This window comes from the organism of the source record quoted next, unplaced genomic scaffold, assembly GCF_019419815.1.
Source record: "Pyrus x bretschneideri cultivar Hongxiangsu unplaced genomic scaffold, Pyrus_bretschneideri_v1 Contig11, whole genome shotgun sequence".
In the NCBI taxonomy this organism is placed as follows: domain Eukaryota; kingdom Viridiplantae; phylum Streptophyta; class Magnoliopsida; order Rosales; family Rosaceae; genus Pyrus; species Pyrus x bretschneideri.
This window is the reverse complement of record NW_025999402.1, coordinates 7,887,700-7,903,668: the sequence shown is the minus strand read 5'-3', so window position 1 is coordinate 7,903,668 and position 15,969 is coordinate 7,887,700. Positions and strand designations below refer to the sequence as shown.

General features: G+C 37.1%; 3 protein-coding genes across 3 annotated transcripts; 1 reads left to right on the top strand and 2 right to left on the bottom strand.

Annotated features, from left to right (window-relative positions):
• Positions 1-7,342: 7,342 nt before the first annotated feature.
• On the top strand, positions 7,343-8,521 carry LOC125473842 (probable ribose-5-phosphate isomerase 3, chloroplastic). Its single transcript, XM_048577174.1, has one exon. It carries the CDS (start codon positions 7,490-7,492, stop codon positions 8,336-8,338), a length of 849 nt encoding a protein of 282 aa, XP_048433131.1. The 5' UTR covers positions 7,343-7,489; the 3' UTR covers positions 8,339-8,521.
• A 1,023-nt stretch (positions 8,522-9,544) lies between these two features.
• LOC125473844 lies at positions 9,545-11,160 on the bottom strand. The gene is made up of 6 exons (XM_048577177.1): positions 11,000-11,160; positions 10,721-10,873; positions 10,535-10,615; positions 10,299-10,430; positions 10,116-10,190; positions 9,545-9,806 (listed from the first exon to the last, which is right to left on the bottom strand). The coding sequence occupies exons 1-6, from the start codon at positions 11,097-11,099 to the stop codon at positions 9,730-9,732; spliced, it is 618 nt and encodes a 205-aa protein (XP_048433134.1). The 5' UTR covers positions 11,100-11,160; the 3' UTR covers positions 9,545-9,729.
• Positions 11,161-13,259: 2,099 nt separating this feature from the next.
• Positions 13,260-15,969, bottom strand: LOC125473843. Its single transcript, XM_048577175.1, has 6 exons — positions 15,787-15,969; positions 14,489-14,641; positions 14,308-14,388; positions 14,070-14,201; positions 13,869-13,958; positions 13,260-13,572 (listed from the first exon to the last, which is right to left on the bottom strand). Exons 1-6 carry the CDS (start codon positions 15,887-15,889, stop codon positions 13,496-13,498), a joined length of 636 nt encoding a protein of 211 aa, XP_048433132.1. The 5' UTR covers positions 15,890-15,969; the 3' UTR covers positions 13,260-13,495.

Sequence of the window (15,969 nt, the reverse complement as noted above, 5' to 3'; positions counted from 1 at the left end):
GAACCTCTAAGTCTCCACACCAAGGCATATTGTAGAAGAAATGAGTGACCTTGGAGGAGTTTGATTGCTAGATGATCCCTCCAAGGTGGCCGGCTTCTTTGAGAGCAAAGGGAGGTTTGTGTTCTCATCTTTACTCCTAAGAAAACCCTTAGGATGAAATGGCTATAAAGATGTCTTTATACCACCTCACAATGGAGTGGTAAACTTGCAATTAAGCCAAGTTCACTACCCTCCTCTAAATGGCCGGCCTAAGGGGATTTATTGGGCTATTTGGGCCTTTGTGAATCATTATTCATTAAGTTGTCATACAACTTAAGTCAATGGACTTGACGATCGAAGCCCATTGGGCCTTAAGGTCCAAAACTATCCCGAGGTCTTTAACGAACTTATTCGTTTGATTAATTAACATATTAATTAATCCTTGCCATAAATAATTAAACCATTTAATTATTCTTACTCATCTCCGTTGAATCTTCAATCTCTACCTTACACGGTGTACGATCCATTAGGTTCCTTTTAGCGAGGCAGCGGGCGATTCAAACTCTTTCAAATCGATTGTGAATTGAAACTTTCTTTCAATTCTCCCGTTAGTGATAATACACTTTTAGGGCTTCCACAAACCATGGTTGACGCTTAGCAGCATGTCATGGTTACCCAAGCTAATCAGAAGAGGTGGAGAACTTATTCAGTTTTAGGATTACAAATGCAATACGGTCTTTCTCTAATACAATACTCTTGACCACATTGTTTGGTTTGATAGTTTATTCATGTCTACTATCCAATGTGAGTCTTGTGCTTATATGATTACCTTGAATGTGATTTGGAACACATTCCTAAATCTCATTCATACTTTAACCAAAGATTCTTAATCATATCATAGAGTATTCTCCCTCAAACAGTTTGAAGGTTAGAGATCCCTTGTTGCGCATTCACTTGCCTCCATGCCTAAGTGGCTTAACCCCAACGATGCCGTGGACACCCTCCTGATGGAGTGACTTTGACATAATCAAAGATTAAGGACCTAACCACAAGACAACTGTGATACCTCAGGTCAAAAGACTAATTTGCATTATCCCAACCATGAGTTCTCATGTGACATGAATATGAGAACTCTTCGTTGATCGTGTTCAGTGAACTCATTCTCTATTGAGCACCTACGTACTTGTCTTGATGTCTCACACACCAATGACTCGAGACTAGTCACTCTCCCTGAGAGAAGACATAGCACGTACTGATCTTAATGGACTGTCAATGCCCAATTGACAATCCTATGATCAGGAACGTTTAGGATGTGTCAACGAAAGAATGGTCTCATGAATCTAACTTCTTTAGATCGCATTCTTCCAATCACATATTCCTTGGACTTATTGTTTAAGCATATAACATTTATATGAGATGGCTCAAACAATAATCTTTGCCCTTTACATTTAAACTACATTAGTTTAACTTTGTGAAATGTCCGTAAAGTATCATCATATGATTGGTTTTAGGGCACATTTCCAACACCCAGTGGGTCACCCATCATGGGATTGCTCTAGCCCTCTACTCGCTTAACTTCGGAGTTCCTACGGAACCCGAAGCCAGTGAGCTCCCAAAAGGCCTCGTGCTAGGTAGGGATTGGAATATACATATAAGGATCACTCACCTGGGTGATGTGGGATATCGCAAACCCAATCTAAATCTTTGGGCTAAAAGCCAAATGTCAAACTCAGGCCAAATTCCGCCAAAAAATTAGCTCACGATTCGGTGTGGGCCCCATCAAATTGAGTGAAACCCAACATTTGTGCGCCAAACCCCCCCCACCCACTACCCAGACGCGCGACCTCTGGATAGGAGCATATTTAGGCGACTTAACTAGCTTATTCTTGTGCATTTGTGCTATAATTTCTTAGTTAATGTCGTATTACAACTCAATTTCGTGTGTTTGTAGGTCTTATGGGTTAAAGTATCAAGAAAGTGCATTTTGGTGCATTTTGGACACTAGGTGGTGAGCTTGCGTGTGGGCTAACATGGATGGACGAATTTGGACTTCAAGAAGGTGGAAATGTGATAAGAATAGGAAGGAACTAAGCTAAGGACAAAGTGGATAAGGAAAGTGCAAGAAAAGAGGAAACATTATCCAAAACATTATCCAACCTTATCCAACATTATCCAATTATCCAAAACATTATCCAAACCTTACCTCATCTTATCCTATCCAAACCTTATCATGTCTTACTCCTAATTACATGGGGACTTAAATGGATCATTCTAGAACCTATTTCTAGAAGCATTCTATTCTAGAAGGCCCAAATCTGCCACAAAACCTACTCTTTCTAGAAACCCTAGAAAAGTGGCGCCCCAAACCTTTCTAGAAGGCTTTACCTTGCCTTGCAAGCCAAGCTACCCTCTCCCCTACATCAGCCGCACTTTCCTAGGCCCAATCCCTTTGGGATTCTGAATTCCAAGGCCTAATCCTTGTGGATTTGGGTATACAAATCAGTTTATAAAACTATGTGGGCCAAAACCTTCTCCTAAGTGGATTTGAATCACCATGGCCGAATTCTAGGGCCCTAATTCACCAAACCTGTTAAGTCTAACCCTAATCTACTTAACCCTAAGACTATATAAACATACTTTCAGCCAAAAATTTGTACACCCCTTATGCTAGACAGAAAACCCTTGTGCCGCACCTCCATTCTCCATTCTAAGCATCCATAGACCTCCCTCCACATCCATACACCTCTGCCGCACCCTTCCCCACCATAATCAACCATCCTCCATCCCTCCAAACTAGAAAACACCATCCAAAACCCCCAATTCCATCACCCACACTTTGTGCCGCAGCAAGGAGGAGGAAGATGAGCCAATCTGTGCATCGAATCCATATTGGAATTGCTGAGCATTTAGGTGTACTCTTTCTTATGATTTCAATGTTTAAATTCAATACTTTTTTTTTGTGCAAGCATGAGGAACTAATCCCCCTTTTGGCTAGGGGGGAATTTCGAAACCATGGTTATATTTGCATGATGATTTGATTACTTTTAGTTGTGATTTCATGAATGATGAATTCAATTTGCTTATCTGTTTTAATTAAAACTTGCTTATGTATATGAATTGAGAGTGCACGCTTAATTTGCATGCATAAACATGATGCTAGGGTATGAGGGAACTTCACCTAATCGTTGGGAACTTATATTCATGAGTAGTTAAGATTGTTGATCACAATTATGATAAGTGAATTCTTGGCATAAGTATCATGCGCTTTCATAGTTACGAATGCCTCATCAACACCTATGATTTCCATAGAACCTAATGATCTTTGATTGTCTTTCTTTTATGCGCTTTCATATAGAAAACTTTTAAGGAATAATTTGATTGCAATGCGCTAACTCCATTCAATTCAATGGCCTAAGGGAAATCTGAGAGTTAATTTAAGCGTACCTAATTAACTTGGGGTGTTGGGGTTCATAAATTCATTGAATAAGCAACTAGAAATTGTGTTATATGCAAATATGCCATGTGTGGAGAAAAACCTCCTAGCCATCTCACCATCCACTTAATTTTATCAAATTCGCCTAAATCTGCCTATTTTACATATTTGTTTTGTTTGGTTGATTTCGTCAAAAACCAATCCCCTAAGTGTCTTAGAGTGTCTAATTAGTTAGAATATGTTTTAGAGTGTGTTTTTAAGTGTTTTGATTCAAGTTATTACCCAAGTTCGTCCAAATTAGTGAAAGTGCTCAAAACTGCCCAGAAAGTGTTTTTAAGGCAATTTTGAGTGTTTTGGGGCTATTTTGAGTCTTTTGGTTTGTTTTAGTGTTTTTATTGTTTAGTTTTGCATTCTTTGAGTCTAGTTTAGTGTTTTAACCTTTATTTTACGTTTTTGAGTCAGTTTCCAAGTGATTTAGCAATCCCTCCTAATCCCCGGTTTAGAACAATCCCTACTTATTTATATGCTACAATTGTCAAAAGAGGGTTAATTTGTGTGTTAAGCTAATTTTCACATCACCTCTCAAATAGCGAGGGCCCTACCCACATGGGCATGTCGGGCACATTCCCCATGCACCCCAATGGCTAGTTTGATTCAACAGTCGCGATCAACAAGCTGTTGGTTGATCCAACGGCCTAGATTCTTTTTTTTTTTTTTTATATTTATATATTATTGAATCCAACGGCTGAGGTTGAATATAATCAAATCTAACGGTAATAAAAAAAATCTAACAACCTAAATTTAAATCCAACGGCTAAAATAATTTTAAAAAATTATTTAACTCAAAATTCACCCAAAAACTCTATAACAAGGAATGTCACACGACCGACAATAAATTAAAAACTTACATATAACAAGTGTATTATTGAACAAGGAATGTCACGCGACCGACGATAAATTTATTTTATGTAAGTTTTTTTTCTTACTATATGTTTACTTTTCTCTTTTCAATAAAATAAAATATTTTATTTTTTAATAGGTAGATTTAGAGTTAAATCATGTTTTTTTTATTTGTTCGTATTAGACTCTTCATTTATGACTGTTGAAATTAAATATCTTTATTTACAAGTTGAAAGAAATATCACTCGATCATATCATTAAGTGGCAAGTAGGTGTGTCTTAGAGTGGAAAATTTCTTAAACCCAAACGATCGCACCACATAATTGTTCATCTATCAATATATAAGGCCATCTCCAACCAACATGCCCAAAGGGCCACAGGGCTAAAAATAGCCCGTTTTAACACATAAATCTTCCCTAACCAAGGGTTAGGTCAAAGGGCTCGTGGTCCTCACTCAGCCGAAAATGGGAGAACGGACAAAGAGCTGGCCAAAAGCAGCTAGCCCGCAAGCCCTAAAGCCCAGCCCTCCAGCGCCATAATGTCAAGCCTAACATTTTGCCAGCCTTACCATTTTGCCGACCCTCCAATGCCAGAATGTCAAGTTTGACATTTTGCTAGCCTTCCAGCTTAGCCCGTTTGAATGCCAACGGTTACCTGGCGTCAGCATGATGCCAGCTAGCAACGGCTAGCTGACGTCATGTTACTGTTGGAATTTGATTTTTTTCCTATAAATACCTAAGTCATTCCTACATCATTTCTTACATACTTTTCACCATTTGGTCCATTCCATACTATCTTACCTTATTTTATTTTAATTTTTCACATTCTATTCCCTTACCTCTTCCAATAATATTTCCTTTAATTTTTTCAATAATTTTCAAATGATCACATCTGCAATGAAAGGAAGGGCATGGACCCAAAAAGAAGATGAAGATCTTTGCAAGGCTTATAGATGGGTATTAGAAAATAATGTCAAGGGTAGTTCTCAAACAAGTCAAGGTGTTTGGAGGTGTGTGAATTCTACCCCAATATCTAGCCAATTTATCAACATTGGAAGCTAAAGATAAGAAGTGCCACATAGATAAGAATCATATCTAAAATTTGCACAACCAATTACATCTCGACACGTGACACTCAAAATCCTATTAAAAAAATTATTAAGATTACATAAAGATAAGAAATCTGGAGAGCTACTCACTTTAGCGACACGTGTCACTCAAAATCCTATCCGAAAAATTATTGAGATTACATAAATATAATAAATATGAAGAGTTACTCACGTTAGCGACACGTGTCACTCGAAATCCTATCCGAAAAATTATTAAGATGACAAAAAGATAGGAAATCTGGAAGCTTATTCATTTGGCGACAAATTGTACTCAAAATATGTCCAAAACCCTTATTTTAATATGGTAGTTTAATTTAAGTAACCATATTAATTTAATTAAAATAATAAATTATGTTTGGTCTATGATCTTTTGACCCCCTCGGTTAGAGATGAAATAAAATATGGTCTGACACTGTTAATTAAAATATAATTTCTTGCAAGATCATAGGGTTAAAGGGAGCCATTTAGCCCTCATTCGGTTGGAGATGACCTACAACTACTCTATCTATTTTGATCCCTTCCAACCCCCTTCTTCCAATCCCACCTTCTTAGTCTGGTACCAATACTACTGTCTTGTGTCAGGTTATCATACTAAGACGTTCGAACTAAAGAATTTCTCAGATTAGATGTTTTCTTTCTCTTCCAAAACGGTTTATGTTGAAATGAAACATGTAGCCATGCAAATATTGTAGTTGACTTTGGTTTTCCCATATACTTTGTAAATAGGGTTCTATACTATACTTACACAAATTTGATGCAAATTAACAATTACTTTATTCAACAAAAATAAGTAAATAAATAAATAAGGTTCTTGTGTTCTTGCTATCTGGTTGGTGAGTACTGATCTAGTTGTGGGAGCAGCTGGTCAGCACTCAATTCTTATAGATTTGAATCACAGATGGTAACAAAACAATCACTCCAACAAGATAAATATAATATACATAAATTGAAATTTAGCACCCCCAAATCCATTGAATCTAATTTTTGTTCCAATGAATTAAATTTCAACATATCTGCCCTCTATTCTTCTTCTTGTAAAACATATAATTCTTTTTATTCTTATTTTTTTGTCAAACGATAGATATGTTAGATTAGAGAGCCGACAAAGTTTGAACTCACATCGTGGTGCAAAACCAATACTCTTCTCCACCACTGTGGTTGAGGGCCATTTGTGATATTTCTTTCTATTCTAATGACACAATTATTTGTTAAGAAAATATATGATTAACTAATTTACCTCCTTTTCAAATCACCTAAATTTCAAAGGTGTAAAACTCAACCCCATGGACTTACATTCACAGGAAGCCATTTTCACACCCACTTTTTTTTACGTACTCTTGTTCATTTATATCATTCAAATCAAATAAATCAAAGGAGAACAAGGAACTTGAATATTCAAACTTTAGAGAGAAAATATTCTTTTTTTTCCTTTAAAAGAAAAAGTACAATAAGAATAAATATTATTAACTGACTTTAAAGTACAAACTTAAATTATATTGAAACTCTAATCAAAGGTAAAAGATGTGTAATCCTCCATTTTTTTTTTTTTAAACAAACGACATTATATACACTAAAGAAGAGAGGTGAGCTTAACATCACAATTGACTAGCAATAATGTGGTTCAAATTCGCCTTTTAGCGAGAATCAAACTTACAACCTTTCACTTAAAAGTGAATATGAATACTACTAGACTGTAATACTAAGTTGGCTCCTCCAATTTTTCTTTAATAGTCCAATACTACTAAATGGTTAGAAATAAATAATAAAGATTGTCTCTAAAAATAAAAATTATTTAAAAGACGGACTGCTAAAGAAAAACCCTTAATCCTCACCAACAACCTCTTATCTCAACCAAACCAAATAGCAAGCCACCACCACCAACCACCCACCCCCAAAAAGGTCACATTTTGTATATCCAAAGCATAAACCTTTGAAAATACAAAAAAACAGAGCTCACAAGAAAGCAGAGGAAACGAACAAACAAAAAACAGAGCGACCAAAACCCACCTCTAATTTCCTCTCCAATTCTCCTTCTTCTATCTTCCTCTCCTGCACTCACCGCTTCTTCAATGGCTTCCTCCTCCCTATCCCTCCTCTCCCCACACAATGCCTCCACCGCCACCCACCTTTTCCTGCGCACCCCCAAATCCCCTAACATGCGCTCGCCTTCTTCCTACAGACCCATGTCCGTCAAAGCCCGCACGGTCCCCGCCCTCACTCAAGACGACCTCAAGAAGCTAGCCGCCGACAAGGCCGTCGAGTACGTCAAATCAGGTATGGTCCTCGGCCTCGGAACCGGCTCCACTGCCGCCTTCGTGGTCTCCAAGCTCGGGGAGCTTCTCAAATCCGGCGAATTGAAGGACATCGTCGGAGTCCCGACTTCCAAGCGCACGGAGGACCAAGCTCGCCAGTTGGGTATTCCCCTTTCGGTGCTCGACGACCACCCGAAGATCGATTTGGCGATCGACGGCGCCGATGAGGTCGACCCAAATCTCGATTTGGTCAAAGGGCGCGGCGGAGCTTTGCTGAGGGAGAAGATGGTGGAGGCGGCGTCGGAGAAGTTTGTGGTGGTGGCGGATGAGACGAAGCTGGTGACTGGGCTCGGCGGAAGCGGGCTGGCAATGCCGGTGGAGGTGGTGCAGTTCTGCTGGAAGTACAACTTGGTGAGGCTTCAGGAGCTGTTTAAGGAAGAAGGGGTGGAGGCGAAATTGAGGATCGACGGCGACGGGAAGCCTTATGTGACTGATAACTTCAATTACATTGTGGATTTGTACTTCCAGACTCCGATTAAAGACGGGCCGGCGGCAGGAAAGGAGATTTTGAAATTTGAAGGGGTTGTGGAACATGGGTTGTTCTTGGACATGGCGACGGCGGTGATCATAGCCGGCACGGATGGAGTGGATGTGAAGACCAAGTGATTGGCTTTTTCGGGTTCTCCGGTGGTGGTGAGTATTTGGAATCTCCTTCAGTACTCTGTTTTTTTCCATATTTTTGGGGGGTTTTGGTACTTGCTGCTTGTTGTTCAGTATTTACTGGTGAAATTGAGCTGCTTTGGTGTAATTTTAGATTGGTGATATGGGAAATTTGTCGAAAATTCTGCATTCGATAGTCTTATTGTCTGTTGAGCATTGCGGTTTCGACCAGTGGTATACTAATGATACTAAAGAATGATGGAATTGTGAATTGTGAAATGAATTACCTTCGTGCTTCTGCGATTTTCAGTCACCCGAATGGACCTCGTTATTGTCTTAGATTCTTAGCACACACTTCTGCTATTATATTTTTAGTTATTGGCAGTCCCGTTTCTGTATAATTTTAGGAGAGTATACTGAGAACTGACTCCATCAACTGTAACCCACACTTTTCTTGAGGCTTTCGAGGGTCAAGTGATTCCCGCGTTTCAGTTTGTCTTCCAGAATAGGTAAAATTTCAACAACGTTTCTTTTGAACTGATATTTAAACTTGGTAGCTTTTTGTGATCAATGTTACTCGAAAATGAACTGAGTATCGATCGGTGAACCACTTATATTAGTGGTTAATGGCTCTCTCTTTGCAATGGCATCTTAAAAAGTTATGGAGTAAACGCTCAATGGTACTCCTGTACTCAATGCTTGGATTACCATGTGTTACCAGTTAACTTGAAGCCTAAACCATACAGAACCTGCAATATGATTTCGGTTGCAACCTGAGTGGCGTATTTATAACTTGATCATGTTATTGGTTGTGTTCTGTTTATGTTGATGGCATCTGTTCTTCTAATTGTCTGGTGATGGCAGGTTTGATCAACGTGTAAAAGCTTTTCCATTGTTTTGGAAGTGTTCTAATGAAATTCTTGATTCGTGTAAGACTTCTTTGTCTTCATTTCTTATGCTGATTGCATCAGTTCTAATTGTTTCACGAGGGTGGATTTTATCGACTTGTAAAATCTTTTCCTTTGTAGCGGAAAGTTGATTTGCTTATGATGTCAAGAAATCTATATCTAACCGGTGTATGTTAGTGTCTGTGTCTGTGTCTGTGTAGCTTAGAAAGCCATACAATAGTTGTCGAAAATCTGCTCTGTCAATGATAGATGGTTCATAAAATTACTGTATTCGTAAAAATCTGTATACAAATTCAGTATATGAGAGTCATCGGGCTATGACCGTGTGTCGTTTTATTTAAGCAAACTGACTTTATACAAACTGATGAACTGGGGAAACATCAAAGCAATGTTACAACGAAAAAATGAATCTGAAGTGATTGAAACTAAAGTATGATCAAACAAGAACAAATGTGATGCAGAATCTCGACTGTGGCGGTTTCTTGCACCCTACTTCCTCAGAATCAAACCCACAGACAGCATCACTACGGCCATCAACTGGAACTTTCCGGGCAAAAACGACGTAGCTGGAAAACGAGAGGAACCAAAAAAAAAAAAAAAAAAAAAAAAAAAAAGAAAGGTCAACATATTGTGTCATTTGTGTGCTCAACATGGCTGAGTTGTAGATTTTATGCTATTTTTTCAAAGTCAATTGCGTAGAGATGTAAACTTTTGAAACCTGAAGCCCCTTGACAAAGTCTTAATCCTTCTTGTTAAGCAAGTTAATTAGAAAATTAATCTAAAAACAACATGGTTATCGTACGAGCTTTTAATTAGTTTGCCTTCACATTAAGTTTAAAATTCGGTAACCCAAAACGAAGAACAAACAATCTCACCTTCACTATTGTCCGTGGAGGAATTTGAGTTTGCAACCTTAATTCCGAGGCTCGCGCAGTCAGCCTGAAGCGCGCCTGAAAGATTACGAAAAGATTAGAGCTCCCAGTACTTTCTCCAGCTTCTTGAAATTTGTTAAGTATGTTCTAAACCAGGATTAAAACAAGTTTATTTAGTGTTCTTACATTGATAGTAGCAGGGAAAAGCCGCGACATCGAGAAGATTAGTGGCGCTGGATTTGCATTCACAGAAGGGTGTGTAATGGTATGTGCTGTTCCTTACGCATGTACCTTCTCCGCAGTAAGCATAGTAACAAGCTGTTTAACACCCGAAAATACGTGTTATTAGTAAAAAGAAGCGAGTGATTAATTTAATTGTGGATTAACGGATGAGATGATCGAGCTGGTTTAGTGGTAATTACGATCAAAGGCGGATCTATTGTTAGGAACATCATTCTGAGTAACTGGAGGTGGAGCTGGCTGGCAGTTGTAGTTCAGTGAGCCTGCAAAAACACGAAAATTAGAATCGATCGATCATGAGTGATATCCTGCAAAACGTAATCTCGCTTCTGAAGATTTTATTTGAGAGGGAGAGGATTAGAGCTTACAGTTGGGGATGACACAGGGGAGAAACTCCATATCATCATCACCGTCACGCGTTCGCTTCCAGTTAGCGTCGCACTGGCAGGTGTAACCTAATGGTTTGGTTAAATCGGCTTTGCATGTTCCCTTTCCACACTCAATTTGGTCACATATTTGAGCTGCAACAAGAAGATGTGTAAGAAGAAGGAAACCAACTAAACATCTTCGCTTTGTTCGTCGAGCTTATGTGAGTTACAGACAAAGTTTAAAAAAAATATGTTTCGGAAGGAAAATGAAGTGCTTACCGCCAATAGTATTGTTATTCGGCAAGTCCCAGGCGAAAGCAGTGATGGGCAGCGCTATCAGAAGCACAGCTAAAAAGGCCATGGAGTTAGAGAAAGCCATTTGTATCAGTTTTTTAGAGAGAGAGAGAGAGAGAGAGAGAGGGAGGTTTATGTGAAGATGTGAAGGGGATGTTGTTTCTGATGATGGTAGGCTACATATGTATATAAAGTTTGAAGGGGTTTGAAGATTTCTTAGCACCCAAACAAAGAAAATAAAAGAATTAATTATGTACTAAATCAACACGCTTATGAGCATAATTAATATGAGATTAAGACTGAAAATTTGTGAAGGTATCAAAGTGGAAGAGAAGCTTCCGATGGCGGCCTGGTCTGTCGACTGGAAGAAGGTTCCATAATTTCAAAAAAAAACGTGAAGAGGGGTTATAATTGCCAATTGCTCACGTTAAAGTAATCTTCAATAAAATGGGATTTTTTTTCTTTGGGTCCACCTGGGATTTGCCAAAGTCAACACGTACTAGATACAACTTGAACAAAGAATCATTCAGGTTTTGATCTCCAAGTTTATGGAGATAATCACCTTTCAAATTCTACTATTTGATGACAACAAAAAAACCATAGAGTTTGGTAATTATGAGAGGCTGGTCCGAACGGATGATAATCGAATACAAGACCTGTTAACTTTGAGTTGTATCATAAAATCAACAAGTCACAAGAATTATATGTAATTATGAGATGTTGATCTAACCGGGTGTCAATCAAATTGCATGAATTTAAAAAACTTTTGTTCGTATTATATCATTTGATCTACGTAACAGAATTGATAACATTCAAAATTATGCAGGATTATATCCTCTTTTGGCTCTCTTTAGCCCTATGTCTCTTATCTTTAGGTGGTCTTCCTCCACTAGCAGGTATTTTAAGATAACTTCATTTATTCTTGTGTGGATAGAAGGCATGCTTATATGTCTTAGTTTCAATAGACTCCTTACAAACGCTATTTCTATTTACTATTATCTAAAATTAATCAAGTTATTAAAGATTAGACAAAACAAAGACTTAGTGATCTTTAGTTGTATCATAAAACCAACAAGTTATATGAATTTTCAATAATTATGAGATGTTGGTTGACTTTGGTGCCAATTAAATTCAAAACCCGTTAATAATTGTACCACAAAATCATATTATATTTTCTGTTTAGTATTATAGTGTAGTGGGCAAATGTATTGTTGTACAGAACAATAAGTATGATTAAAGATGACCTAATCCTAATCGTATTTTACTATAAATTACATAACTAAACTTGATTAAAGTTCCTTTCTTGCCTTTTGCACAGAAAGACATGTTCTAAATTCAACAAGGTGTGCAAAATTCAAAAGGGGATGTTGTAATTCTAGAAGAGTGAGATGTGGAAGAAGTTTAGGCCCCCAACAAAGTCAACATATCCCTTTTAAACCGTCTCTTACTTAACCAAATTTTGCGCTTCACGTCCCTTCTCTCCTCCCTTTCCTCTCTCCTCTGACTTCTACTTTCCAAACCCAAAATTCTAAGAGGTGAATTGTCTGTCCTTCCATTTTTATATTCTTTTCATACCCTCCTATGCGATCACGGTTAAGTCACGTTAATATTTTATATTAATTTTTTATAGAAATAATAAAATAAAAAGTAATAGGACTATAAAATGTTGACGTGGCTTAACCGTGACCACACAAATACGAGGGCATGGGGAGAGCATGGAAATGGGAGGTTATACAATCCACCTCCAAACTCCACCTCCCCTCACTTTTTTCCTCTACCTCCCTTCCTCGTAATCCATCCCCACCCCATCTTTTGTTCTGATTTGTGGACTCCATTATTCGGATATGGTTGTCAGCTTTATTTTCCTCCCTCACTTTCCCTTACCTAACCAGCACACCGAAATTCCCTCGAGGCCAAGTGTTCTGCAGCTATAACCAAACTAAGGGTATTTTACATATCCTTAGCCTCACCTTCTATCTATGTGTTACTGTGTTTGTATATATTTGCAGGAATTAGTAAATGAGATTTGAATCTGGTGACTATCTCTTGATGTGCATTTGGTTGCAGGTTTGGTACTTTTGTGCGGTGTTATTTTGGTCGATTTCACCACTCGGTGTTAGCCTGTAACCTTATTTCGGATTAATGAAATTTACTTTTTAGGACTAAAAAAAAAAAAAAAAAAAAAAAAAAAAATGAAACCGAGGAAGGCATTTTCCAAAGGTTTAGGCCAAAACAAAAGGAAAGATGTCAACATATGGATGGTTCATAAAAATCTGTATACAAGTGCAATATATAACAGTCATCGGGCTATGACCTTGCGTCGATTTATTTACACAAACTGACTTTATACAAACTGATGAACTGGGGAAACATCAAAGTAATGTTACAACAAAAAAATGAATGTGAAGTGAGTGAAACTATAGTATGATCAAACAAGAACAAATGTAATGCACAATCTCGGCCGTGGCGGTTTCTTGCACCCTACTTCCTCAGAATCAGACCCACAGACACCATCGCTACGGCCATCAACTGGAATTTTCCGGGCAAAAACGACGTAGCTGGAAAACGAGAGGAAAAAAGGAAAAAACAAAAAGGTCAACATATTGTGTTATTTGTGTGCTCAACATGACTGAGTTGTAGATTTTACGCTTTATTTTCATAGTTAATTACGAAGAGATGTAAACTTTTGAAACCTCAAGCCCCTTGACCAAGTCTTGATCTTTATTGTCAAGCAAATTAATTAAAAATTTAATCTAAAAATGACATGGTTATCGAACGAGCTTTTAATTAGTTTGCCTTAAGATTAAGTTCAAAATTTGATAACCCAAAAAGAACAAACAAATTTCAGTCTCACCTTGACTACTGTTATTCACAGAGCCAGTAGGGGAGGAACTTGCGTTTGCAACCTTAATTCCGAGGCTCGCACAGTCACTCTGAAGCGTGCCTGAAAGATTACAAAAAAAATAGAGTTCCTGTCACTTGTTCCAGCTTCTCGAAAGTTTGTTAATTATGTTTTAAATCAGAATTAAAACAAGTAATTAGTTAGAGTTCATACATTGATTGTAGCAGGGGAATAATGTGACATTGAGAAGATTAGAGGCGCCGGATTTGCATTCACATATGGGGGTGTAATGGTATGTACTGTTCCTTACGCAGTTACCTTCTCCGCAGTAAGCCCAGTAACAAGCTGTTTAAACCCCAAAATTTTGAGTTATTAGTAACAATAACCAAGTGATTAATTTAATCATGTGAATTAATGGATGAGATAATTGAGCTGGCTTTGTGGTAATTACGATCAAAGGCTGACAAATTGCGAGGGGCTTCTTTCTGAGGAACTGGAGGTGGAGCGGGCTGGCAGTTGTAGTTCAGTGTGCCTGCGAAAGACGAAAAATTAGAATCGATCCTAAGTGACATCCTGCAAAACGGAATCTCGCTCCTCAAGTTTTATTCGAAAGGGAGAGAATTAGAGCTTACAGTTGGGGATGACACAGGGGAGAAACTTCATATCATCGTCACCATCACGCGTTCGCTTCCAGTTAGGGTCGCACTCGCAAGTGAAACCTAATGGTTCGTTTATATCAAACTTGCATGTTCCCTTTCCACACTCAACTTGATCACATATTTGAGCTGTAACAAGAAGAAGATGCGTAAGAAGAAAGAAACCAACATATAAATATATAAGGGAGACTTTAGATGCAGTTCTTAGTTATGAATATTCTTTGATTGAAACCTTGTTGATTTTTAATTTTTGATCAAGGTCCTTAAAATTAATGTGATAATTTATTTCTATGTACGTTACTATATTTTTTTAAATTAAAAATTAGAAATTTTAGTTGTTTATATAAATGAGATTTTAAATAAAAAAACCATAACTTGTGGGATTAAAAATATTAAAATAAAAATATACTATTGTGTGTGTATATAAACATGGGTACAGTCATCAAAATTAACCAAAAAATTAATTGTATCAAAACATGGGTACATTCTTCAAAATCACAAAAAAAAAAAAAAAAAAAAAAAGAGATAGTAGGCTTAATAACATTACTAAATTTCTTCGATTAAACTTGACATGGATACATTTTAAAATCCATGAAAAAAGAATGTACCCATATAAATTTAAAAATGGATTAGAAAAAATTGAATAGATTTTATATAAAAAAAATTGTACATTTTACATATAACAAATTGGTATATTTAAGAATGAGTACATTTTAAGATTAAAAAGTTTTACATGAATGGGTACATATAATTAGCATGGGTACATTTAGCAAAAATAAAAAGTGCAAATAATATATATATATATGGGTACAAATACAAATAAACTTTAAAAAATATGGGCACAAAAAGAAATTAATATATGGGTACAAATTAAAACTGAAAAGAAAATTGGTACAAATTAAAAAATAATTACAATTAAAAACAGGTACAAACTAAAACTACAAATATATGATAAAAAATTTAGTCATAAGTGCAAATATACTAATTGTAACATTTTTAACATTAAATGAATATATTTAGAAATAAAAACATATTTTATTATTGAAATAATTAATGATGTTATTAATACCCAAGGACTTTGATCAAAAATTGAAAATGAATAGGATTTTAATCAATGGAGTAGTAAAAGGAATGATGAGAACCTAATTTCTCCTATATATAAAGAGACTATATCTGTCGTTCATAAACTTCTTCTCTTTGTTTGTCGAGCCTATAGTGAGTTACAGACAAAGTTTGAAAAAAATTCTGTTTCGGAGATAAAATGAAGTGCTTACCGGCAATAGTAGGAGCTAAGTTATACGGCCAGTCCGCGAAAGCAGCGATGGGCAGCGCTACCAGAAGCACAGCTAAAAAGGCTATGGACTTAGAGAAAGCCATTTGTATCAGTTTTTCAAATAGAGAGAGAGAGAGAGAGAGAGAGAGATGGCGGGAGAGGGAGGGAGGGAGGGAGGGAGGGA

Coding starts and splice junctions, on each gene's coding strand:
- LOC125473842 (XM_048577174.1), top strand. CDS start 7,490: ATGGCTTCCTCCTCCCTATCCCTCCTCTCCCCACACAATGCCTCCACC.
- LOC125473844 (XM_048577177.1), bottom strand. CDS start 11,099: ATGGCTTTCTCTAACTCCATGGCCTTTTTAGCTGTGCTTCTGATAGCG. Junction 10,431..10,534: donor CAATAGATCCGCCTTTGATC/GTAATTACCACT, acceptor GGTGTTAAACAG/CTTGTTACTATGCTTACTGC. Junction 10,191..10,298: donor TTTTCCCTGCTACTATCAAT/GTAAGAACACTA, acceptor GTAATCTTTCAG/GCGCGCTTCAGGCTGACTGC.
- LOC125473843 (XM_048577175.1), bottom strand. CDS start 15,889: ATGGCTTTCTCTAAGTCCATAGCCTTTTTAGCTGTGCTTCTGGTAGCG. Junction 14,642..15,786: donor CTTAGCTCCTACTATTGCCG/GTAAGCACTTCA, acceptor TTCTTGTTACAG/CTCAAATATGTGATCAAGTT. Junction 13,959..14,069: donor ATTCCCCTGCTACAATCAAT/GTATGAACTCTA, acceptor GTAATCTTTCAG/GCACGCTTCAGAGTGACTGT.